Consider the following 25,855-nt stretch of genomic DNA (forward strand, 5'->3'; position numbering starts at 1 on the left):
CTCATGTGACCTCTGGAATAGGTAAAATGGTCTCAGTCCCCACACTAAGGATGATAGTGGAATCAGGTGATAGATGGACGAAGATCTGGGTTGGTGTCACTTAGTGGTGGATAGTAGAGTCTCATACTGTATTCTGGGAAGAAATAGGGAAGAAAATATAGCACTAGCTACTAAGGAGGGGACATCCACCTTACCTGTACTCAGCCTCTGTGTATTCTGCTGATCTTGCTGTTGCTGCTGCTGTCTCCTTGCCAACTTCTTCATCTGGTGAAGAGGAAACAAGAGAGTTAGAACTGAGCCCACCTGCAACAGCCTAATGAAAGGGAGGATGAGAAGGAGAAGGAAAGGCAGAGGGATGGCCTCAGAAATAAGACTGTCAGATTAGTGAATCCATAGGACCCTGCTTCCTCTGGTGTGCATTTGGGGAAGAGGCTTGCCTCTCAAATCCTGACATTTTGGGGAAATGGCTCCACTAGGGACCTTGCAACTAGTTAGCAGAGCTATTTCTAAATGTGAAGACAGACACAGAAACAGCTCTGTTTCAATGTAAAAGACAGTGTCTATGTTGGGAACTAAAATGAGAGATTGACCAAGAAACATAATTTGTACCAATCAGGATTTACTGACTTCTATAACAAGGAAGAAAAAGCAAAAATTCTCAGAATGATAGTGAACAAGGTTTGAGTGAGAAACAGGTAGAGGACAAAGTAAAAGTTGATTGGTGAAGGTCCCAGGTATCAGGATTCAAGGCTGAGCTAGTTTAGTAATCATTTTACCCAGTTTCATATTCATACACACACACACACACACACACACACACACACACACACACACACACACACACACAAATTCATAGCTCTTCTATTTCGAAAATAATTTCATTTAGTTCACACACTAAATCAGAAGAGCTATGAATCCATAATAGCTAGCAGGTAAAATATAGTGGAAAATAAATAAATTGCCTTAATTTCCTAACAATAATCATTGCCATAAATGAAACATATCAGTAGATCTAGTCATCTCTAATAATAACAATAACTCCTATTCCTATAACATTTTGGAATTGCAAAACTTTTGTAGAATTCCTCTTAGTCCTGTGAAATAATAAAATAATATCAATATGGCTTTGTAGATAGACAACCTAATATTTGGAAAAATTGAGTGACAAGCCTATGATCATACAATTTGTAAGTGCTGAATACAAGGTTCCAACCCAGGTTTCCTGACTCTGTCAATATGCATTGTGTTGTATGGTACATGTATTGTATAGCATAGCCTGGAGGCTGAGTAGATAGGTAGAATAAATGGCCTGTCCATTGATTTGGAGAAAATGCCTTTAGACCCACAGATGATTTAGAGTTGAAAGAAATCTCAGAAATTGTTTTGTATCAATCCCTTCACTTAGCAAATGGGGGCGGGGAAAGAAGCCTAGAAAAAGTAAGTGAATTGTCCAATATCACACAATACAAAATGTAATATGTAATATGAAATACAATGTAAATTGATTTTTTTGATTTGATCATAAACTTATATTCTATAAGGGCCCTGAGAAGCTAGCTCTACTTCAAGTCCCCCCCCATTAACAGATAAGAGAAGCTAGATCTACTCCAAGTCCCCTATTTAACAGATAAAGGGTATCATGCAATTAATGAATTACATGAAACCCCTAACAGAGGATATCTTCTCTAGAAGGTCTATTCAAGTATTGACTGGAGAAGAGGAGGTGATATTAGCACATGAGATGCCATTAGTACAGATTGTTGTTCTTCTAGTAAAGATAACAGTTCTAACAGAATAGAATGGGAAAGAATGAGTCAGAGAGCATGGGCTGCTACTATAGAAGGCAGGCCAGAATGAAGCTTTTAGAAAACAAGTGGCAATAGGAAAGCTTTGTCCCTGTGAATGGGGAAGATTGACAAAAGGGAAAGGCACATGTTAAAAAGAACTATGTTTTTGAAGTGAAATGCCTCCCCTCCCCCAATTCATTCAGAGTTAGGAGAGTTGGGTTAAATTCTTGATTCTGCCATATACTGTCTTAATGAGATTGGGCAATATACAAGCTCTGAGACAATTTTTTTTCTGTAAAAAGTGGATAATAATGACACACTACACACTTCAAAAAGATTTTGTTTTAAAAATGTGAATTATCTCAAAGCATTTGAGAATCCAATGACTAAATAAATTTGGTATATGGAAAAGAAGACAGGATTTGGAACCTGTAGACCTCAGTTTGAGTACACAATCCATCTGTTTACTTGGTAGTATCTCAGCACAATTGCCTCATCCATAAATAGGAATAACAATATTTAGACTACCTTAAAGTATCATCCCATTGTACTGATAAATATCAAATGAGATTTTTTTTAATGGAAAGCTCCATGTAACAATAATACTTCTTGAGTGCATTTGATACAGTGTAGATCAAAATTCTTAGTATTGTTTTAAGTTAGGGTAGTAGTAATAATAATAATAGGGTAGTTGTAGTAGTGATAGTGGTAATGATGATGATAGTGGTGGTGGTAGGAAAAATAGGAGGAAGAAGAGGAGGAGGAAGATGAAGAAAAGGAGGAGGAAGAGCCAGTATTTATTTGAAATTAACACTAAGACTTTAGGGGCATACCATATAAAATGTCAGCTATTATTATGAATGTACTAGGTTCAGTCTTGAATATATAGATTGGAATTTACAATAAAATTTTAGGAGAATATTTACTATCTGCTTAAACTATGCATAAAAATAAATAAAAAGTAAAGCATTCCCTGAGACATGAAGAGATGCATCCAGTCAGTGAGTATGGGATTAAATAACATGGCTATAACAAATGATCTCTTATCACTATTTTTTTCAGAAACACAGCAATATCTCAAGGGATTTAGGTGGTATAAAATTCAAAAGGGAGATTACCTTAGCTCTCTGATTTTGGAACCAAACTTGAACAACACGAACACTCAACCCTGTCTCAGCAGCCAAAGTCTCTCTTACCTTTAAAAGATAGAAAATAAGAAATGTTAAAATTAGAAAGTTAAAAATATTAAAATTTCAAAAAAGGGGAAAGATGTGGAAATATTTCTTATTATATACATTTGTCATTAATAATACCTTATTTTCCTCTAATAAACAGAATTTCTTGTGCACTGGTGTTCTTTTTTAATGGAGGGGGTGGGGAATCAGTAGTTTTGAAAAATTCAAATATTTTATTCAAATTATTATAAAAGTTGAGGAAGATAAGTTAAGAATTTTTTGGCTAATAACCTTATATTAAACAATAATGAGATTGAATAAAACTTTATATGTATAGGATATCCCAGATGTCTTCGTACAATGTCAAACTTTAACGGCTTAACACTGCACTAAGACTTTTGTGATATCTTATATAATTTTATATGTGTAATTATTTGATAACATACATAATATATCAGCAAATTAACTGAAGTTCATATTCCTATGAATTTGTGCCTGTCATTATTAACAAGAAGAATGGATGGAAGAATACAGAGTTGATACAAGAATAGAAGAGATATTTTATAATGAGATCAAAGGAAGAAGGTTTGTCTCTATATGTTGAAATTTATATTTTCTCATTTCACACTTGGTTTTAAATAAAAGTTTGGAACATACAATAAGTATGCAAATGGGTGACTTTTGATAAGTCTTATAACATGAAGAAATTAGAGCTGAAAAAGTCATGAGTTATAAGTAAATACTGCACAAGAGGTAAAAAACCTAGCTACTGGTTAGAAATCAAGTGATCCAAGTAATAAGAAAAATCCCCTCTTTAAAGTTTAATTCAAGAACTGAATCTCATAAGAAACAATCATGAACTCAAAGGTTGGAAACACCTCACAGAGGTGTTTCCTAGGATTTGAGTTTATATTGAACATTAGCCAACTCTTTCAGCAGATGTTGGACACTAGCCCATTGTTGAACATTAGCCTCAACACATTTAATAGACACACAGAGCTTGAGGGTTACTGTGAAAATTACCTTTAAAAGAGAAGTAATGCTTTTTGTTTTATGGTTGTCTTTTTGCACTTTAGTTTGCTTTGAATGTTATCATATTTTCCCCTTGATTTATTTAGAGATATCATGGTGTAGCCAAAAGAGAATTGGACTTGAAGTTAGCAGAAAGCTTGGTTCAAGGCTCTACCTCTTATGCTTCTTAGCAGTATAACCATAGACAAGAAATGTAACCTCTGGTCCTCAATTCCCCCATTTGTAAAATGGGATATTTATACCCTTTCTACTGTTCTAATGGAACTTTTGCATTATGATTTGTGCAATGGTTGATCTACTATGGAGGTGTCAGATTTGCTGCCTACAAGGTACATAAGTCCCAAAATACTTTGAAGTAATATTAAAACATTTTATAAAAAAAGTTTCTCTGATAAAGGTCTCGTTTTTCAAATGTATAGGGAACTGAGTTAAAAATTTTAAAAACCAGAGTTTGTCAAAGGATATGAACAGACAGTTTCAGAAAAAGAAATCAAAGTTATTTGAGATATATTAAGAATGCTCTAAATTGTTTTAGAGAAATACAATTTAAAACAATGTTGAGAAGTTTGCATTATTTCTATGTAATAATTAAGCATTTTCGTTCAGGGATAGTGAGAATGAAAAGTTATTTTATATTTATGTTTAAGCTGTGGCAACACTTAGCACATGTTTTGATTGGTCAGGAAAACTTCTAAGAGAAGTGGGATTTTAGAAATAAACTACTTCCTTTAGAGGATCAAAAGAAATAATGTTAGTGATGAAAGCAAAGAGAGAAGATCTTGAAATTTTTTGTTCAAGGAGGGAGGTGAAACCAATGTTTAGTTTCTCCATTGGCCATGATTTCCTAATACCCAAGCTTTCCCTGACTCTTGACCATGTTTTCTGTCTCATCTAAATTTTGAACTTCCCTCAGTATCATGTGCTGTATAAAGAAAATATTTAAATATTTATTTATTGTTGTTGTTTGTCCTTTATTCTGGAAGAGGGCCAGCACACAAGTGAATTTAATTTAAGAGCTGTGCATTCATCAGCTTCACTTTTTCCTCTGGAACCATCTGGGTTCAGTATAGATCAGGATGCCTGGAGATGGCTCTAGATGCAATAGAAGACTTTGATCTTCTTAAGCAAAGGTCTTTAACAGCCCTCAGTTTGACCACCTTCAGTGATTAAAGCTAGATAAGAAATGAGGCAGAAAATGGCCTATTTTACCTAGTCCAAAAGAAATCAATCTGGGAAGGAAAGACCCTCAAGACCAAAACAGAAAAAATATTATTTACATTCACTCTGAGCCAATCAGGGTCAAATTAATAAATGCATGAATGAATGAACTTAGTGTAACTTATGTTTATGGGAAGGAGAGAGGGATACTTATGGATGCAAAGTTAAAATTATTCCTAAGAGGACTCACTCTTTCTTGATTTCTCATCAGAAAGAGATATGACACAGGTGGGGCAATTATTCTCCTTTTTCTTTATACAGTACCTTCCTGCATGGCTTGGAAGAGACTTCAAATGAGGCCTTAAATGCTCTGCGTTGCTGAGTAGTCAGGATGGTCCTGGGGCGTTTGGGGCGCTTGTGATCTTTGCCATCCTCAGCAACCCCTTTTCCTGTCCCATGGGCTGCCTTACAAAGACTATCTTCATCATCACTCTTCCCTGAAAAAGGAGAAAGTCATGTTGAACATCTATTGAAAGTATCTTACTGGAATTCATGGGGGGGTGCCCCCAAATTACTTACCCAATTCCTTAGCCACAGAGCTGGCCTTCTATATGTACAGAGTAGGTGCTTGTAAATGGAATCATTTCAGAGGATCAAAGAATACAATTTCCTAATCAAACACACACAAACACACTTACCTGACTTCTCTGATACTGCTGAATGCCTGTTATAGCTGATGATTTTGACTATTGCTTATTACAAATATGCTAAAAAGATCTTGGGCTTTGAAATGTAAGGTAGTCTGGGCTTTTTGTAATCAAAAATTATCATTTTACATGGGAAGAAACAGAAGTCCAGAAAGGTAAAATAACTTACGCAATGTCCCCAGATTTGGGATTCAAATCCAGATGATCTGACTCATAATTAATTATTTTTTCCACTGTACCATATAATAATGGCACTGAAGGGCTTTATTGTGTCTTTAGAAGCATTAAGTTTGTAACACTAATGGCTATTGCCAGGTGGAAAGCAGTGGTCTCTCATCAACAGATTCAGCATTCAGGTTACTTCCAGCTTCAGAAATTGGAAAGTAAAAGCATGCCATCCCACCTCATTGATCATTAGAAATTTAAAATTTGAAAGGTTATCATATGGCTCAGACCAGTTTCAATGGTCTTCTTCACAAGAAAGTCAACTGCACCCAGATAGAGGGCAGTGGGAACTGAATGTGGACCACAACATAGTATTTCTTTCCTTGTGTTGTTGTTTGCTTACATTTTGTTTTCTTCTCATTTTTTCCTTTGTCATTCTATTTTTTTGTGTGTGTGTGTGCAGAATGATATTTGTGGAAATATGTCTGTAAGAATTGCACATGTTTAATATATTTTGGATCACTTGCTGTCTAGGAGAAGGTGGGGGGAAGAAAGGGCAGAAAATTAGAACACAAGGTTTTTTAAGGGTGAATGTTGAAAATTATCCATGTATATATTTTTAAAATGAAAAGCTTTAATTAAAAAGAAAGTTATCAGAGAATTTTATAGTAACTTTTTGCTAAAACATGACTATCAGAATAACAATATGAAATGGTTAGTATTCACTATAAGAAAATGATAAACAATGAGATATAATAAGGTTCAAGATTGAAAAGAAAGATCAGTGCCTAAGTATCTCAGGTTAAACTTACTCTAAATTTAATGTTCTCTCTCAGGTCCAAGCTTTGACTCTTTTCTGAGTTTTGCTCAAGAAAAGCTGCTTCTGAACTCAAAAAGGCCATCAAAATGTACTTTACTTACCTATTTATTCTAACTAGCTTTGAGGGAAAGTAGAAAATATTTAACAATCAGCTTTCCAGGAAAAATATATCCATAATACACTTTCAAATTTTATTTATGTTACTAACATTTTCTCCACCGTTTTCTTGAATTGAGACAATCAATAAAACAAAATATCTTCATTGTGTGCTAATTTCTGAAATATAAGCACTCACACTAAAATTTTAATGATCAGCTGGTTACAGCTGGTTCCTTCACACCCTTGAGCTTGACTTTAATCAATATTGCTATTAATTTGTTTTGGTAAAATCCAACTCTTTATAATCTATTTGGGGTTTTCTTGGCAGAGACATTGAGTGGTTGGCCATTTTATTCTCCAAGTCATTTGATAGATGAAGAAACTGAGGTCAATGGAGTTAAATGACTTGCCCAAGTCATACAGCTAGTAAATGTCTGAGGCTGGATTCAAGCTCATATAGATGAGTTTTCTTGATTCCAGATCCAGCATTCTATTTACTTCACTACCTAGCTACTCTTAGCTATGATTTTACCAATTGTTATCAATTATTTACATTAATTTCTCTGGGAAAGAGAATTATCTGGAGGTTTTAGTATGTTGTAAGAAATCCTGGAAAAGTTTTAGTGGATATATATAGTGAACCCACATAGAAGGCTGAAATGTTCAAATAATAAGCTCGTCCTTCTTTGTCCTATTGTGTCAAAGTAAGAGCGATATGTGAAAACAGTGACAGAAAGACAGAAAATAGCCCTCATACAAAAATTAATTCCTAACTATCAGACCAATAAGCTGCCACTAACACTCAAGGGACCCTTTCACTATAAGTTTTCTAATGAAAGTTAGATATTTATTTGGGATCCTGTAGAGGGGATTCTTGGTCAGATGTAGTTTCTACCAGATGGATATAGGATACTTTCTAGTTCTGAGATTGATTCTGGATCTCTTTCTGTGTCCTCCTACTTCATGAACATTGAATTCATATGGTTTCCTAAATTGGGAACCATTCCCCCAGCTCTCAGTTCTTGGTCCTCTGTTCCATCTCTACTACTAATTTGTCCTTTAACTCCTGTAAATCCCAGACTTCTAATCTGTAAAATGGAAGGCAGTATGTAGATTACATGTTGATAAATAATATCCTTTCTAATTCCTTCTGCAGAACTATTTTCTGTAGAAGTGACTAAATAGAAGAGAATCCAGAAAAAAGGACAAAAAATCCACAAAAAATGAACATTTTTTTTCAATTCAAACTTTTTCCTTCAGATCTCCTTCTACCTTATTCGCAAAATCTTCTTCTCCTAAAAGTAGATATCTACATAAATTTATATTGTTCACTTTTTAGATAAATTATTTTTATTTCTGAGATTTGGTTGACTTTGCCTTTCTCCCAAAATGAAATGATTCTTAAAGGCATATACTTTTGTTGTTTCTTCTTTTGAAGATTAGAAATTATTTTACATTAATAGAATAAGTAATATACTGGTTTCATCACAAAATTTAATATTTTTTTAACTTTTTATCTAAATTCTTTCACTTTTGACTATGAACTTTGACTTTCTCCCCAGACTAAATGATTTATTTTTAAGGAAGATGCCTTTTTTGTTTGAACATGAAAAAACCATACTTATAATTTAATAGAATGCATGTTCCTCAGATTTCTTCACAAAACTTTATTCCTTATTATTGCTCTGTAAGAAATGACCAGCAAGATGAATTCATAAAGGCTTGGAGAGACTTGTATGAACTGATGCTGAGTGAAATGAGCAGAACTAGGAGATCATTATATACTTCAACAACAATACTGTATGAAGATGTATTCTGATGGAAGTGGATATCTTCAACATAAAGAAGATCCAACTCACTTCCAGTTGATCAATGATGGACAGAAACAACTACACCCAGAGAAGGAACACTGGGAAGTGAATGTAAATTGTTAGCACTATTGCCTTTCTACCCAGGTTACTTATACCTTCGGAATCCAATACTTAACGTGCAACAAGAAAATTGGATTTACATACATATATTATATCTAGGTTATACTGAAACACATGTAATATGTATGGGATTGCCTGTCATCTAGGGGAGGAAGTAGAGGGAGGGGGGGAAAATCTGGAAAAATGAATACAAGGGATAATGTTATAAAAAATTACTCATGCATATATACTGTCAAAAATTTATAATTACAAAATTAATAAAAAAGAGATAAACAAAAACAAAAACAAAACTTTATTTCTTTAACTATGATGCCTGTTCAAATACACATACACATGGAAGGGATAATATTATTATCAGTCAATTATCCCTGTGAGTGAATGAGGTTTTTTAAAATGTATTGTTGTGTTAATTTTGGACAGAAGAAAAGAGAATATTAGAGAATAGAGTGTCTGATGAGGAATAGAGGAAAACAGTGAAACAGAGGAGCAAGGTGTTCTGGAATCCTACAGACTCCTTTTTTAAATTTTCTCAGAGCTAAGCCTATTCACTTGGCCAATTGAATAACTCCTTCAGGTCTTTAAGTAGTCAGTAACTCTCTTCTTCCCTCCTGGATCATCACCGTGTTATAGTGGAGGGATTTATGTAGGTCAATTAAAATATGAGCTCTGTCATGCAGAGTTACCCAAGATGGACAGGTCGTAATGGAGAATTCTAACAAAAGGTGATTTACTGGAGGAGGAAATGGTGAAGCACTCCTTTATCTTTGTCAAGAAAACCCAAAATTATGTCATAAGGTCAGATACAACTGAACAGCAGCCTTATTTCTTCTGACCTTTCTAATCTTATGTTTTAGTCTCCTCTACACACTATTAAGATTCAGCTACATTTTTACTTGCTGTTTCTCACAAATACATGTTTTTGGAATAGCTACTGAAGTGTTCTGGCCTAGCTACAGCTTATGTAGATTGCTAATGTTGCAGACCTAGCTGGGAGTAAAAAGCATTATAGCACTGGAAGGCTAGGAATGTCACTGAGAATCAGCCTTTAGAAAGTTTTCAAGTGAGTAGGAAAAGTGAGAAATAAAGAGTGAGAAAATGTGGGGCCAGGGAGGTAGATTGTAGATTTGGCCTGAAAGTCAAGAATGAATATTAGCATGGCTAAGAACTGGGATGCTTGTTATGTGTCTCAGGGGTGGACTGAGAAGCCTAAGTAGGAGCAGAGCTTATCCACAAAGGTAGGGCTCTGTTCTGGCTGCTAGTTTTTTCCCCCATATTCCCCCCTCACAATGCAATGTATACTGATCTGGAATCAGACGTGATGAAAGGATGTAAGATAAAAGTCTGTCCAATAGAGTGTATCTGAATTGTGGATTTGTGAGGTCTCTCCTGGGTTTTATCATAGCTGGAGATCACATTGGGGAGGAGGGTACATGGAGTAAACTAGTGGGACATTTGAGCTAAGGTAGTCTCTGTTCTGTTGATAGATTTAAGGCAATTGGAGCCTGCCTTTGCCATGATACTCAGCAGAATATCATTCTTGGTCAAATTGGTAAGAACCTAGCATTTTGCCAAGAGGGAAGGAATTTGCTGGACCTTTGGGTATACCTCCTAATGCTTCAAGAGAGTGATGGAAAAAGGAAAGATGGCAGAAGGAGGGGAAATGACAAACAACAAATGGGAGGAAAAAGCCCTCTTCATGGCTCCAAGTCTCCTCCATCCAGATCTACTCATCATAATTTACTCTGACACTCCCAGGCTGAGATGAAAAGAACTCCACTTATTGCTCCTTGACAGCCAATGTCAGCAGAACTGGAGGCAATTTCATCATAAATGCAACATAAATCTGACTCCTGAAGGGAAAGTCCAGAGATTAAGTCTCCACACATTCTCCTACCAGGTGGAGATGAATTTGTTCTGTGTAAAGTTTGAACTTGTATCCTAAGGCCTTTTCTCCCCCAACTTCTTGTAAAAAATGCTAGTTCTGGTACCAGCAACCCCCCTCCGTTTTGCCTGTTTCTCCCACTCATTTATGACATAAGCAGGCCCACATGAAAGGCCGTGCCATGGTTTATGGCTCTGAAATTGGCCTGGCTACCTGTGGGGCCTTGAAGATTCCTTTCAGGTTGTTGGAAAAATCCCAGCGGTGTGTAAACAGTAAAAGAGACATCTGAGCTTCAGTTTAAAATGAGAAGGAAAAGGGAGGGAGCAGACCCCTTTGCTGAGGAAGGGAGAGGCAAGGGAGGTTCTTAGATTCTTCTCAAAGAGATTATACTTATAAATATTGTGTTTGTTGCGTGGGAGTGGGGTGTTAGAATTCATGGTGACCCAAGTTCTGGTAAGAGGGAAGAAGGGTCTGAATGGGGGGTGGGGGAGAGAAATATGCAAACTTCTAGGGTGCATCCCATAATACAAACCCCTCTTCTCAATGAACAAGAAATCAACTCATAAAGCCCAGCATCCAGTGACTGCAGCTATATACAGTAAGGTAGCAGGACGACAACCAGAGGGAAAATACTACCAGTAGAAAGGCTCAGGAAATGCTTCTGGAGTCCCAAAGAAATCCTGGAAAGCTAATGGATGGTTGAGAGAGAGGAATCCAAGAATGGCTGCTATAAGGGAGGTAGCACAGAGATGGAGACTCATATTCAGAAAATGGCAAATATATAGATTTCATTGACCAATGCATGGAGGGGAGTGGGTATAATGACTGGAAAGGTAGAAAGGAAGATCATGGAGATAATAGGGAACCAGTGAAAATTACTGAACAGCATCAAGGTAACATAGTCAGATCTACACTTTAGGTAAATCACTTTCACAGTTGAGTGAAGGATGACTTGAAGTGGATAGAGACTTGAGGCAGGAAGACCAATTACAAAGTTATTGTAATAATCCAAGTAACAGATGGTGAGGGCCTGACATAGAGAAGAAGGATTTTTGGATAGAGGAAATCAGGAAAAATTTCATGGAGTAGGTAAATGAGACTTTATTAGTGGAGATGTTTTGATTAGAGTGAAATAAGAAGAATGTTCAAGGCTAGAAAAACAGAATAAGTTACTACTGTGGAGGTGAAAATAAGCATGCATTTGTAAAGAGAAATGGGGAAACTATAAAACGTTGTATAGGAAAATTGGGGGTAAGGAGGTATGGGGATAAATAGAATGAGATGGGATATGATACTATTGGAGAAAGCCTTGAAAAAGATTCAATGTTATGAACAGTCGGGAGCCATTCTAGTTTCTTGAGCATGGAGTGACATAATAAGATTGATGTTTTAGGAAAATTAGTTTGGCAGCAGCAAGCAAGATGGATTCAAGCAGAAAGATTGGCATCAATTCGCTGGATTTTGCACCTGGGTGGAAGAAGGTATGTTCATTTTAAAGGTTAGAGGAAAAATTATCCCAGCTCCCAGCTCTAGGTGCTAATCCTGGCTCCCAGTTCTAAGTGTTAATCCTGGCAGGATAATGAGGGGCTGGCTCATTCTCAATAAACAGAGGACCAGGAGCAAGCAGGTGAAATACACCTGCTGGGAGACCTACTGAAAAGTTTGAAGATTTTGTTACAAATACACTATTAACTATTAACATAAGTGATCTACTTATTGTTTAAAAAGCTGAATGAGGTGGTGGAAAAACATGTTTTCTTTTGCTCTGTTATCATTCTGAGAAGTAGTTACACTATAATACCAAGAATGATGAATTTGAAAGGAGACAACATTGAAGCTCAAATATTTAATATTTCCAAAACAAATCTATCTGGTTCTCAGTTTCCTTATTTGCAAAATAGGCACATAGGAGATGAAGATCTCTAAGATCGCTCCCATTTTTGTATTTGATGGACTCCTATGAATTATGAAGTTAAATGTCTTTGTTTAAGTCAAGGGACTCTTGGTGCCTCTGAATGAATGGCTCTCTCCCTCTTCTCTCTACTGGCTAATATGTATAAAAAGGAAACTGTGCATAGGGCTTTGTGGGAAAAACAACAGTATTGACACTGACTGGAAGGACTAATGCTGATTTGCATAGAAACTAGGCTTTTTTTAATTCCCATAAACCCAGAGGGAATGAGATCCCTCTTTCCTCCTCTATGCTGTTCTCTCTCCTCTTTCTTTTATCTCTTGGCTTCTGTCATTCTTTCCTTTCCCATTTCTTGGTCCTCTTTCTATTCTTTACTTTCCTTGTTTTGGTTTCTTTTTCCCCTTTTTCCTCCTTCTATTCCTTCCACTATCTTTTCTTCCTTATCTGGTTCTATGTCTTCTCTCTCTCTCTCTCTCTCTCTCTCTCTCTCTCTCTCTCTCTCTCTCTCTCTCTCTCTCTCTCTCTCTCTCTCTCTCTCTCTCTCCCTCCTCCCTCTCTTACAGGTATTTGTTTTATTTCTCTTTGTCTATTTTTTTTCATTCTGTTTATCTCTGTCTCTGTCTCTCTCTGTGTCTCTCTTCGTCTCTATCTCTGTCTCTCCATCACTCTTCATTTATCTATGTCTATATTTCTCTGTCTCTCTTTTCTCTCTCCCTTGATATTTGTTTTTATTTCTCTCTGTCTACTGGTCTTTTTCATTCTGTCTGTCTCTGACTCTCTGCCTGTTTCTCTATCACTCTTTCTTTCTTTCCCTCCCCTCCTCTCTTGTTTCTCCCCAACTTTATCTCCTTCTTTCCTTCTTTCCCTTTTTCAACTATTTTTTCCATGGGGGAAAAAACCTTTATGTTTAATTACTTTTAAACTAGTCATCACAAAAAGATGTTTCTTTAAATAAATTCACACTAAGAAAAAAATAAATTGGAAGCATCCATGTTGTTGTTTGGTTGTCTCAGTCCTGTCTCTCTTTTCGTGACCCCATCTATAGTTTTCTTGGCAAAGATACTGGAGTGGTATGCTATTTCCTTCTGCAGTTTATTTTGAAAATGAGGAACCTGAGGCAAACAGCATTAAATGACCTGCCCAGGGTCACACAGCAAATGCGAATTAAACTTTTCCTGATTTTTAGGTCTCATGTTCTCTATCCACTGTACCACCATAATGGTGCCTACATAGTGAAAATTAAAAGGAAAAGTAATTACATTCATCTTTATGAATACATGCATGCATATTGGGAGGAGGGAGGTCAATTTACACCATCGAGGAAAACTCCAAGGCAGATATAGAGAACCACAAATTAACCCATACAACTGTCAGGGGTCATCATCATTGTTATGTATCTCCTCTGCCAAAAAACCTGCCAACTCTGTCCTTGACCTAAGCAATCAAGCACAAATTTTTCATCATGGCATTCAAGACTTTGCATATTCCCTTCCTACAATCAACTTCTTTTCAGGGCAAAAACTACCCACCAGCCAACTCAATCTCCTCCTCATGCTCTAGAAACACTCTGATCATTCCTACCTGTGCACATTTGCTCAGATTGCTTCCCTTACCTGGAATCCCCTCCCCTAATCATTCTTTGATGCAATAAAACCTGTTTGCACAATGTATGCCCTAAAGTCAAGTTGCTGAAGCCTTGACTTAAATTTCTGTGTGAAAAATTCACACAGGTTGGCCTTGTCTACTAACATAAAAATCATTGTACCAATAATGTATAATACCTGCAAAATAATTCACATCACAGTTATTTTAAATAACTTTTTCCTCTCCTCTTAGGGAAATTCCATTTATCTCTTTATGACTTGTTTTGAGTTCCATTTCTTCCAAGGACTTTTCCCTGATAAACCCCAACCAACCTTGGTCACTTTGTCCTTAATGCCCACCTTATTCTTGCTGGCTGTTAAATTTTCAGTGTTTGTGATTTTCAATTTAAGATGAATTATAATTGTATTAATGTTAATAACTAGCAACTAGTAATGATAGTTAATATTAGTAATTGTATTAATGTTAGAAGTAATATTAGTAATTTATGCTCTGAGGGAAGCCTAATGTAGTAGGGAGAGAATGAGAGACCTGGGTTCAACTCCCTGCTATGATACTTCCTGGTTCTATGCTCCAAGGTAAGTTGTTTAACCTCAGAGTGTCCCAGGTACCATAGACTATAAATTATAGATTACGTACTGGTTTGCATCGATAGGAATTTTCTAAACCAATAAAAGCAGCTAGGTGGAACAGGGAATTGAACAAGCTCCAAAACTAGAACCAGAGATGAATTCAAGTCTTCCTAAGAAGACTTGAATTCATCTCTGGCCTTGGATATTTACTAGCTGTGCCCCACTGAGCAAATTTCTGAGTCCTGTTTGCCTCAATTTCCTCATCTGTAAAATGAAATGGAGAGGGAAATGGCAAACCATTCCTGCATCTTTGCCCAAAAAAACCCCAAATGGGATCACAAAGAGTCATATATGACTGAAATGAAACAAACAAAAAAATCTCAGATCATATTCCCTTCCTCTGCCCTTGCCCAAACAAAAACTACTCTAAAATTTATAAAGTTTTTTTTCCTTACAGCAATACTGCAAAGTTGTACAAGTATGGTAAACTAGCATAGTACAGAGGAAAGGAAGTTCTGAAACACAGAATTAGGGGGCCTGGGTCTGAATAGTTAGAAAAGGCCCAAAGCCCACAAGGCTAGTTAGCTGTGTTACTCTGAACATTCGTTTTATCTCTCTGAGCTTATCTATAAAATTGGGATAATAATTGCATTTGTCATCACCCAGGATTGTTGTGAAGAAAAAATCTTTACAAACTTTAGAATGCTCTAGAAATGTGGACTATTTATATCATCCTTATTTTCTAGGTTAGGAAGCTCAAGAAAGATAAAATGATGCAAACAGGGTCACACAGTAAAGAGCAGACTTGGAATTTCAACCCAGATTCTCTGCCCCTAATCCCAGTTCTATTTCCAAGACAAGGTTGTTGTGAACATCAGATGAATTCATATTTATAAAGTGCTTACTAAGCACAATGCTTGCCACTTAATAAGTACATAATAGATACCTCATTTCTTCCCTCCCCTCCCCAATTATCATCAAGCTGCCTTCTATTATTTTTTGATTTATTTGTATGTTAGCATTCCATCAAGATATATGTTCTTTCCCATCCCCAAGAAAAATCCCCATGAGAGATATAGCCATGTCCTATAATTCTTTAGTGTATCCTATGGGCCTAACTCAGGGTTCTCCAGCAGAGTGACTGTGGGATATCCACAGTACTTAGCAAGGTATTGACTACAGAGTAAGTTACTCAAATATATGTTGAATAAACTATAATCCTCAATAAAAATTGATCAAATTCAAAGAAATTGAACTACATGACTTTGAGGATAAAATACAAACTTCTCAGACTATCCCTTAAAGCCCTCTCCAAAATAGCTGCAACCTACCTTTTCATTCATATTTCATATTATGACCTCTTCCTTTTTGTATTCATCACTCTGATCAAACTAGCCTAGCAGATGTTCTCTTGTATACTATATTTTATCTTCTGCTTCCTTGCCCTTGCAGAAGGGCCTAGAATATACTTCCTCCTCATGCATGCCAATTACAATCTTCAGATTCCTTCAAAGAACACTTCATGTACTACTTGTTATATAGAGCAACTCTTCTTATCCCAGTTATTAGTGCTCTCTCTCTCTCCCTCCCTCCCTCCCCCCTTTTGTGTTTCTGTCTCTGTCTCTCTCTGTGTTTGTTTCTTTGTCTCTGTGTCTGTCTCTGTGTCTGTCTCTGTGTCTCTCTGTGTGTATTTCTTTGTCTATACCTAACATTTATTTATTTATGTAAGTGTTTAACACGGTTTCTGAAAGATTGTATGTGCTTAAATTTTTATTTATTGAATTATGTATCTATTTTTTCTTCAGTGGTAGAAAGTAAGTTTCTTGAGGGCCGGTTCTGATTTGTGTTTTTTTTTTATTTTTTATCCCTATAATTTAGCACAACACATGGCACATAGTGGGTGTAATAACTATTAAAGTGAATTGAGCTTTGAATTCACATGTATCATCTAATCACATCCCAGAATGATAAGAGTTTAGCCTTTCCAATTTTTGGAAATAATTACTATTTAACAATCCAAGTAAGTTATAGCAGTCAATGAAAGGATATAAACAGTTTCTCTTCTTTTTGACTGACTTATGAGATATGATTTTCCTACTGCTTATAGACCCTAATAACTCTGTCTCTTTAGTATTGACCTGAAGATATAGAATGCATCAATTTCTTCTCCCCTACTCCATCATTGCAGCAGTTCACACTCTGGGTTATTTAACTCTGTGCAACACCAGTGAGGGGAAAGAACATTTGGCTGAGAATCCCTAATCCCGATCAGCTTGCATTGGGCTTCATAATTAAGAGGCCTTGTTTATGACACAGAAGACTGGATAGCCACCATTCTTAATATCTCTCGACACCTGGTGAGTCAAAGAGGGCATGAATATTTTACAGAGGATGAACTTCCCTTTAATTAGTCATAAATCCATCATAAGGATCCATTTGGGAAGTGTTCATGCTAATTACCCCTGGGGAGGGCTGGGCTGAAGGCTGTAATATGGCGATGTGAATGAAGATTGAATCTCATTTTGCTGTGGGCACTAGGAGCAGTATCAAAAGTAACTGATGGTGTTATCATGATCGCTTTAGGAAGGGAATTAGCCTTGAATCTATGACCAATATAGCAATATTCTTCACCAGCTCCATTTTTAAAAAAAATACAGTACTGTTCTAGTGAGCATCACTATGATCACTGTGACCAATTGTAGGGATACATAGTGAAAGAGGAAACAGATACTACTTGTAAGAAGTTTCTGTTCTGAGAGAGACAACCTATAACTATGTAATTTATGTGGTACACATGTAGAAAGCAGATCCTAGATAAGCTGGGAAGGGAAAGCACTAGTAACCTGGTGAATAGGGAGAGGGGATCAGGAAATGCCTTCAGTTGCCAAAAAAAAAATGGCACTTGAGCTGTTAGATAATTGGAGCTGAGGAAGTGTGAACAATGGAGAAGCACTCTTACTTTACTTTCAGAAAATAAGTTTGTCCATAATTCTTTCTGGTCAGACTCTTAGTGTGGTCCTTATGATTATGAAAATCCTCAAAGCTCTTTGGAGGAAAGGCATTCAGAGGGTTTGATTTACTCTTCCAAATGTGAAGGTCAAATAAAGTTGAAGTAAATGGAAATAATACTAGCTATCAACTAAATATATTGTGCCTACTATGTGCCAGGTACTAGGTGGCTAAATGGTACATTAGATAATAGTGTGAGACTTGAAGTCAGGAATACCTGAAATCAAATACAGCCTCAGCCTCAGCCTCTGTCTGCAGGGTCAGAGTTAAGGCTGTGTTAGTACAATGGGTGTGAAAATACTGTGGTTTTTTTTCCCTACTTCATTGGGTTATTGTGAAAATAAAATGGGAACCTATTGGGAAAATAAAAGTATCTTGTTAATGTGAAAAAACAAATCAAAAAATAGTCTGATATTCACTATGTGTGTAATTAAGTGTACAAGACACTTAATATCTGTCTGCCTCAGTTTCCTCATCTATAAATTGGGAATAGTAATAGCATTTAGCTTCTATGGTTATTGTGAAGATCAAATGAGATATTTGTGAAGCTTTTAGCATTGTGCATGATCCATAGGCATTTAATAAGTTATTATTCCCTTCCTCTGCCCCAACACTTTACAAGTATTATCTCAGATGTAGAAATAGATGCTATCTTACACATACATATGTAAAGGAACATTTTGATCTGTAATTGAATTTCATCAGAATAGGGAATTCCTGGTGCATAAATTCTTTCAACTAAAACAGATCAACAACTTAAAGGACTGTTGGAAGCATTGTAGTTACATTCCTAGTAAGTGATAGAGACAAGATTTGAAATACAGGAATTTCGTACTTCAAGACCTGCTCCCTAGCCACTATATCATGCTTCCTCTTGTATATATATCTAAATATATAAATGTGTATTTATTTTTGTATCCATGAATATGCTTGTACAACAAAATCATTTCTTTTTTTATCTTCAAGCAGAAACTGGTACTTTTTCTCCATCTCACCCCCATATTAACTCTCCTGGTTATCCCTGTTTTCCTCTAGACTCTTCTTTCAGAAATAACTACTTCTAAATGAAAACTATACTATAAGCTACTTGAAGATGGATGCTCTCTTTCCCCCTTGCTTTCCCATTGTCCTTTGCCCAACCTGGGATGCCAAAATTATACAAGATGGCAGATTAAAAAGAATGACATGGCTGTTCATACTACTTGGATGATCTGAGAATCTCCCACTCACTACACTCACTACAAGCCTTGCAGCAAGATAGAGGTTGACCAGGTCTCACTATATGCCCTACTCCATGGGCTCCAGACATCTAGGCACTGTCATTTGACCAGCTGATTCCACCCAGGGACTCTTGGTTTTGACATTTGTTCAACTACTGCTCCCTTGGGAATTCTGGGTTATTTTATGGATCCTAAAATTCCTTAATCTGTGTCATTTCCCTTATTTAGAAGATAAAGTTCCTTGAGAATCCCTCTCTCTCTCTTTCTCTCTCTCTCTCTTTTCTCTCTCTGTCTCTCTCTCTCTCTCCCCTTCTCTCTCCCCCCTCTCTTTCTCTCTCTCTTTCCCACTATTCTTTTTTGTTTTTCTCTTTTCTTTCTCTGCCTCTCTCTCTTTCTCTTTCTCTCCCACTATCCCTTTTTCTTTTTCTCTCTTTTCTCTCTCTCCTCTCTTCTCTCTCTCTTTTTTTCGTCCTCTTCTCTCTCTCATAATTTTCATGTAGTGCTTAGCATATTGTTTAACACATAGTAAGTTCTTAATAAAACCCCTTTTTTTTTCTTTTATTATTTATTTTTATTCTGCAAGAAACATTTGTCAGTTCTCCTTAAACTTCGTGGCTTCCCTCTGACATTATCCACAATTTATTCTATATGTAACTTGTTTGGACATTATTATTTAGATATTGTCTCCCCCATTATAATGTGAGTTCCTTGAAAGAAGGAATTTTTTTAACCTTTCTTTATATTCCTAGCTCTTAGCACAATGATTGACTGACTCTCCCCAGAATTTAATACATAGCTTTGCATGCACTAGATCCTTAATAGAAATTTCTTTATTTGGATTCAATTGAATTTAATGTATTTCACAAAGATAAGAATGTCTACCAATATCTCGCTTACGTAGTGAGGAAATAAGCCCTATGAGAAATGGGATCCTAGTCTAGGCAACCAATTGGGCAGCGGGTCTACCATCTGTCAAAAGGATATGAGAACTGAAGATTCTGATGTCAGAAAATAATATTCCTCTTTTATTGATGGCTACATTTTCTGTCCAAAGAGTGTGTCAAACTGGCCTTAAGATATATTTGGGAGAAGATTATCGTGACCCTTTCTATTAACATAAAATTAAAGAAATACTCAAAATTATCCTAGATTTCTTCAAAAATTATTATGTTTCATAAATGTTTATGAATTCATTTGAAATATTCAAAAACATTTTTCAACTATACCACCTATATCCAAGATAAACCTTTTAATTCAATTCAATTCAATTCAGTAAGTATTTGTTAAATATTTTGTAAGGTACCATGTTAGCATTAGGGATACTAGTCTCTGTCTCTGTCTCTAAGGAACTATCCTTCTGAGAGGGCATGTACTTACACACCTAATAATAATAAGAGAGATTTTGATGAAGAAGAGAATATTGATGACTAGAAGCATTGGAAAAAGCTTCACCTGTCTAAGGTCTTTATAAGTTCAGTCCACCAGTCAATGGCAAACTCCCACTTCATGGTGTCTTCCTTTTAATGCCATATTCCTCCTGGATAATTGTGAGTTCTACTAGGAAATTTGTCTTTCCCCTTGTTGATTTCTAAAATTCCTTTCCTTGATAACTCCTTTTAGAATTTAGCCCATTCTTCCAATGCTTACAAATTCCTTGGGGATGACTTGAGACTCCAGCCTATAACCCCAATAGAACATGTCTAATCTATATTGGATTATTTGCTTTCTAGGAGAGAAGGGAGAGGGAGAAAAATTGGAACACAAGGCTTTGAAAGGGTGAATGTTGAAAACTATCTTTGCATGTATTTTGAAAAAGCTATTATTTTTTAAAAATACTTTTATGATATAGCTGGCATCAAAATAAATCTTGAAAGAAGATAAATATTTCAGAAACAGAAACTGGGAAAGAATGTATTCTGAGTGTGGGGGACAGCCTTTCCAAGTCAAGGGGCTAGTAGATGAAATGGTTTGCTCCTTTCCTAAAAAAGCTGTCAGATTGCCAAGGATTAAGTACAACCTGAGACTCATTCAATGATTTATAAGTTCCTGCCTGGAGCCATCATATCATGAAAAAGATCAGTCATGATATTTGTTCTGTACTTTCTCCAGTCAGCCCCACCAATGTGAAATTTTCTTGACTTCTATACCAGTTGCCTGGCCCTATTTTGGGGAATTCTTCTTCTCCACCTACTCTACTATCTCTTTTATCTATTTTTCCAGCTCTCCTTTTTATTTTGTCTTTCCCTAATTAAGTTCAAAGTCCTTGAGAGTAGGAACCATCTTTTCTTGGTTTTGTATACCCAGTGCTTAGAACAGTGCCTGACACACAGAAAGCACTTCATAAATGTTTGTAATGTTTTATCATCTATCTATCTGTCTAATTTCTGGAAAGTTATTTTGGCAAGTCTGTGAAGGATGAATTAGAGAGGGGAGAAACTAGAGACTGGGATGTCAATAAGGAAACTACTATGATAGTCTAAATGAGAGGACTGAAGTCAGATGTCAGCTGTTTGAGTGAAAAGAAGATAGAAGCCTGCTCACAGTTGGAGATCACAGTATTTGTTAATTTAAGAAGTGTTTTTTAAAGAACTTTTATGCTTCATAGGATAACCCCTAAGTCTAGTGTTCTAAGATTTGATAAGCATATCCATACTCACTCTATTAGCATCATGATTTTAAAAAAGAAACATAAAGCATGACCTTTTCTATCCTTATCTATCACTCATATTCTTTTTTTTCAGTATTTATCTATTATGAATATTAATAATCTTGTGAATGTGTCTTCACATAGCAATGCCCAACCCAATTTTTTATCCTTATAATTCGCCTTTCTCTGAACCTTCTCCAGCTTTATGTCTTTTATTTTTAAGAAAAAGAAAAGGTGCATGCAGATATCATGCTTCTTCATGTGGGTAAGATATCATTTTCTGTTTTGTTTCCAATATCCCTGTTAAAGGCAAACAAAGCTGGTTAGGCCACAGGTACACATTAGGCTTATGTATCTTTGGAGTAACTTGTTTGACATGTGAATTCATTGTGGAAATGATGGTGGGTCAAAAGTCAAAAGAACTGGATTCCCATACCTGGCCTACCATTTGCTACCTTTATGATTATAAAAAAAATCTATTATCTCTTGGAGTATGCGTTTCCTCATCTGTAAAACCAAAGAGTTTTCATGTTAAGAGTCTTTCAATTTTAAATGTATAATCCTAAGCAACACAGCTCAGTGAAGATAGTGCTAGACTTGGAAATACTTGGGTTCAAATCCTATCTCTGACACCTTTAGTTGTGTGACCCTGAGCAAATAGCTGAACCTCAGTTTTCTCATCCATAAAATGGGAATAATAACACTTGTAAGAACTGGCTCACAGGGTTGTTTTGAAGGCTCAAATAAGAAATTTAGATTTAAGGCTTTGTACACTCTAAGGCACAATAGAAATGCCAATTATTATTACTCTGCTGGTACCCTGCTTTAGCCCAGCCTCTCTTATGATACTCTTGTTTAAGTTTTTCAATAAATCTTTCACAGAGAATTTACCCCAATGACAAAGAGTCCTTTCTTTTCCTGACATCTTTTGCATCCCAATGTGTCATTTTGATTAGCAAGCTATTGTCTCTTATTCTCACTATTTGCACATTTTCCATTACTATTAATGCACATGTTGTTATTGGTTATGCCCAGCAACCCACTTATTCCCACTATACACCTTTCTTCTTCCCTTTGGAATATTTATCATTTTAATGCATCTAAAACACTTGTTTTTCACATAGAAACATGAAAAGAATATAATATTAAAGAGTTGAACTTTTGGAGTCATATATAATCTTCAAAGAAAAGTCTGTAATGACTCCTAAATCCCTTTTCCTGTATTGTAATAGAGTTGAAACTCATCATCTTATACTTATGATGAGTTATTTTTTTCTCTAAAAAGTATCACCTTGTTTTGACCACTACAAAAACCCTCTTTCTGGGTACTTACATGGCTTCATAAGACTTTTCTTCACATTGGTATTTAACTCATTTGTTGAGAAACTACTTTTTGCAGATACTATAGAAGGAAAGAGGTAACTAAGAGTTTTATAAAAGGAACAACAGTTTTCAAGGCCCTCTCAATAGGAAAAAACATATAAATATCTGGAACAATGGATGTCAGTGAATAAGATGTTCCAACTTTAGTGTCCTTATATTATAAGGACTATATATATATATATATATATATATATATATATATATATATATATATGTATATAAACACATATATATATATGATTTTTATGTATAATTATAAGCTAAATGATTTGAGGAAGATTCTCAATTCTATAGGATCAAAGTTCATTGAATATGATTACGAACAAAAGGTTTAGGTGATCAAGAGACAATAGAAATATGAATAGGAAGTGTTATTGTCTTTGATGTCTTATTATAGATATAGAAAAAGACATAAAAGACACCAATGAGAACATATATAACTAGAGAAGGAATTGACTTCTCAGTTAGCATGATTGCAGGATAACATAGATACAATTGGATGCTACACTAGTACCCATGGTCTACCATCTGCTAACTTTATGAACAGGAGAAAGTTATATCACTCTCTAAGTCTGTTTCCTCATCTGTAAAATTAGAAAAAGGAGAAGAGATGCAGTATAGTCAAAAGAGTCCTAATTCTGGAGACAGAGAACGTGGTCTCAAATCCCACTTATGATATGTATTACCTATGCAATCTTGATCAAATCACACGATCTCTGTGAGTTTCAGTAACCTTTTGTGTAAAACTAGGTTGGGGGAAAGAGAATTAAGTAGATGATTCCTAAAGTCCCTTTCAAGTTAAACAGTTATGATGCTATGAATCAAAGGAAGGCATGAATTTAATTGAGTGGAGTCTTATATAGAGTTATGAGAAAACATGAACAAAAATTACAAAAGATAAAAAGGCAAGGTTGGTTTGGTGTCTGAAATGGGAGAGGAACTATCCATATCAGTGAGATCACAGATTCTATTAAAAGTAACTCAAATCCAAGAAAAATCAAAAGACAGATAATCTATAATATTACTGTAGGGCAGTGGTGACCAGTACCAGCACCAAGATATTCTAAGTACCATGTTCCACCTTATATTTTTAAAGTAATTGATAGTTACATATTCTAAAGGAAGACAGATGACAATGTACTCTAAATTTCTCAGCTCCTAGACCAAAACCAACCTCAAGAGAAGCTACTATTTCTATGAGTTCACTTAGATGATTCATTTTCTCTTTCACATGGTATAGAGGAAAAAACAATGGTCTAGATTCGAATGCAATGTATTCCATTTAGAAAATCTTTAGGTTTCATTTTCCTCATCTGTAAAATAAGATAAGTGACTAGGTGATTTCCAAGATGCCTTTCAGCTCTGATATTTCCCTTTATAGTCCATTTGCATGCTATTTATTGTCACCTTCATATAGATGAAGGGCCCCTTTGAAAAATGGTCAAGCTGCCTATCTTTAGGAATTTAGTTTTTACAAACTGAGTTAAATCTTCTGGGCACATTCCATTGGAGTTCTTAGATGTCACCAATTAAATTGTAGATACTTCTTTATTTCCTAAGTCTTACAGAATGGGATATATTCAAGCTGTATGAAGTTCACATCAGAGTAAAAAGCAGACAACCCAAAATAGTAAGAATAAACAGTTTTGTTCCCTTTATCTCCCATTCCATTCTCAGTAATTAGGCTTTGAATACATGGGAGAACTGGTATTCAAAAGGTGGGAAGAAAGCTTGAAGGAGTAATTTTAATAATACATCTGTATTCAGCACCATGGTCAGAGTCTGGTGGACTTGGAAGGACATTTCAGAACACAAGGTTAAAATCGAGTAGAGGAAGGCAAGAGATGTTGTTTATTTCAGTGATGAAAACTATCTCAGACCTACACATGTAGAGTTTTGGTGATTAAAACTAAAATACCCACTAAAAAGCACCTTCAAACTACTAACGCAGCTTTCTTCTATTTCCCATAGTCATTAACCAAAGGAAGGGGTTAACTCTTTTGAAGATGTGCTCTGGTGACTGCTTCCACAGATGTGATATCCCTTGCCTTCTTGACAGTCAGCTATTGAAGAGACAGAAGAAAAAAAATTCTCATAGTCCTTAGTTTTATCAAATTATTTACCATCCAAAACTGACATGGTTTTTTTATCAATGAAAATGGCTCTAAGAAAAATGTGTAACCATCTATAATAGGACTAATATTTATCAGCATTTCTTTACATGGATTAGGTCTTCACCTCTTCCTTCCCTCATGCTAGAGGTTTTAGTCTTCCCCAAAGGGAAACAAAATTGTATCTAGAACCTAATTTTCCTGGCATATCCTTTACCTTTGTCTGCAAGGTGGAGCAGTTCCAGACACACCTCCTTCTCTCCTGAAACAGAGATTAGCTTTTTCTTAAAAGAAGATAAAATGCTCTAACACTTGATTGTCTCCCAGCTTCCCACCCCCACTATGGATTGCTGTGTGACTGTGAACAAATCCCTTACACTCCCTGGGACCTTTTTCATTATCTGTAAATACAATAGATGGTATCCAAAGTTTCTTCCATGTAGAAGATGTTGAGGCTTTTTAAAAATAAGTAACTTTTTTTTTTTCATCTAGGCTAAAAAAAATATGGAATAGCCTTTCAAATAACTTGGCTAGAATTTGGCATTTCCAATTACCAGATAAATGAAGGTCTACTTTAGGGAGCTAATTCATCTTAATCAAATTGCTAAAAGATTTTGAAATAGTTGGGATTATAGACATCTTG

At 35.7% G+C, this 25,855-nt stretch overlaps 1 protein-coding gene across 2 annotated transcripts in view; it reads right to left on the reverse strand.

Moving 5' to 3' along the window:
- The window catches only part of LMX1A (LIM homeobox transcription factor 1 alpha), a 185,839-nt gene that overhangs the window by 6,669 nt on the left and 153,315 nt on the right, over positions 1 to 25,855 (reverse strand). For both annotated transcript variants that reach the window (XM_074266479.1, XM_074266478.1), the window contains 3 exons: positions 5,477 to 5,649; positions 2,906 to 2,983; positions 195 to 264 (listed from right to left, as the gene is read on the reverse strand). In XM_074266479.1, coding sequence (XP_074122580.1) covers positions 195 to 264; positions 2,906 to 2,983; positions 5,477 to 5,649 — 321 coding nt within the window. The remainder of the gene's footprint in view (positions 1 to 194; positions 265 to 2,905; positions 2,984 to 5,476; positions 5,650 to 25,855) is intronic.

This window comes from Sminthopsis crassicaudata, chromosome 4, assembly GCF_048593235.1.
Source record: "Sminthopsis crassicaudata isolate SCR6 chromosome 4, ASM4859323v1, whole genome shotgun sequence".
Classification (NCBI taxonomy): Eukaryota; Metazoa; Chordata; class Mammalia; order Dasyuromorphia; family Dasyuridae; genus Sminthopsis; species Sminthopsis crassicaudata.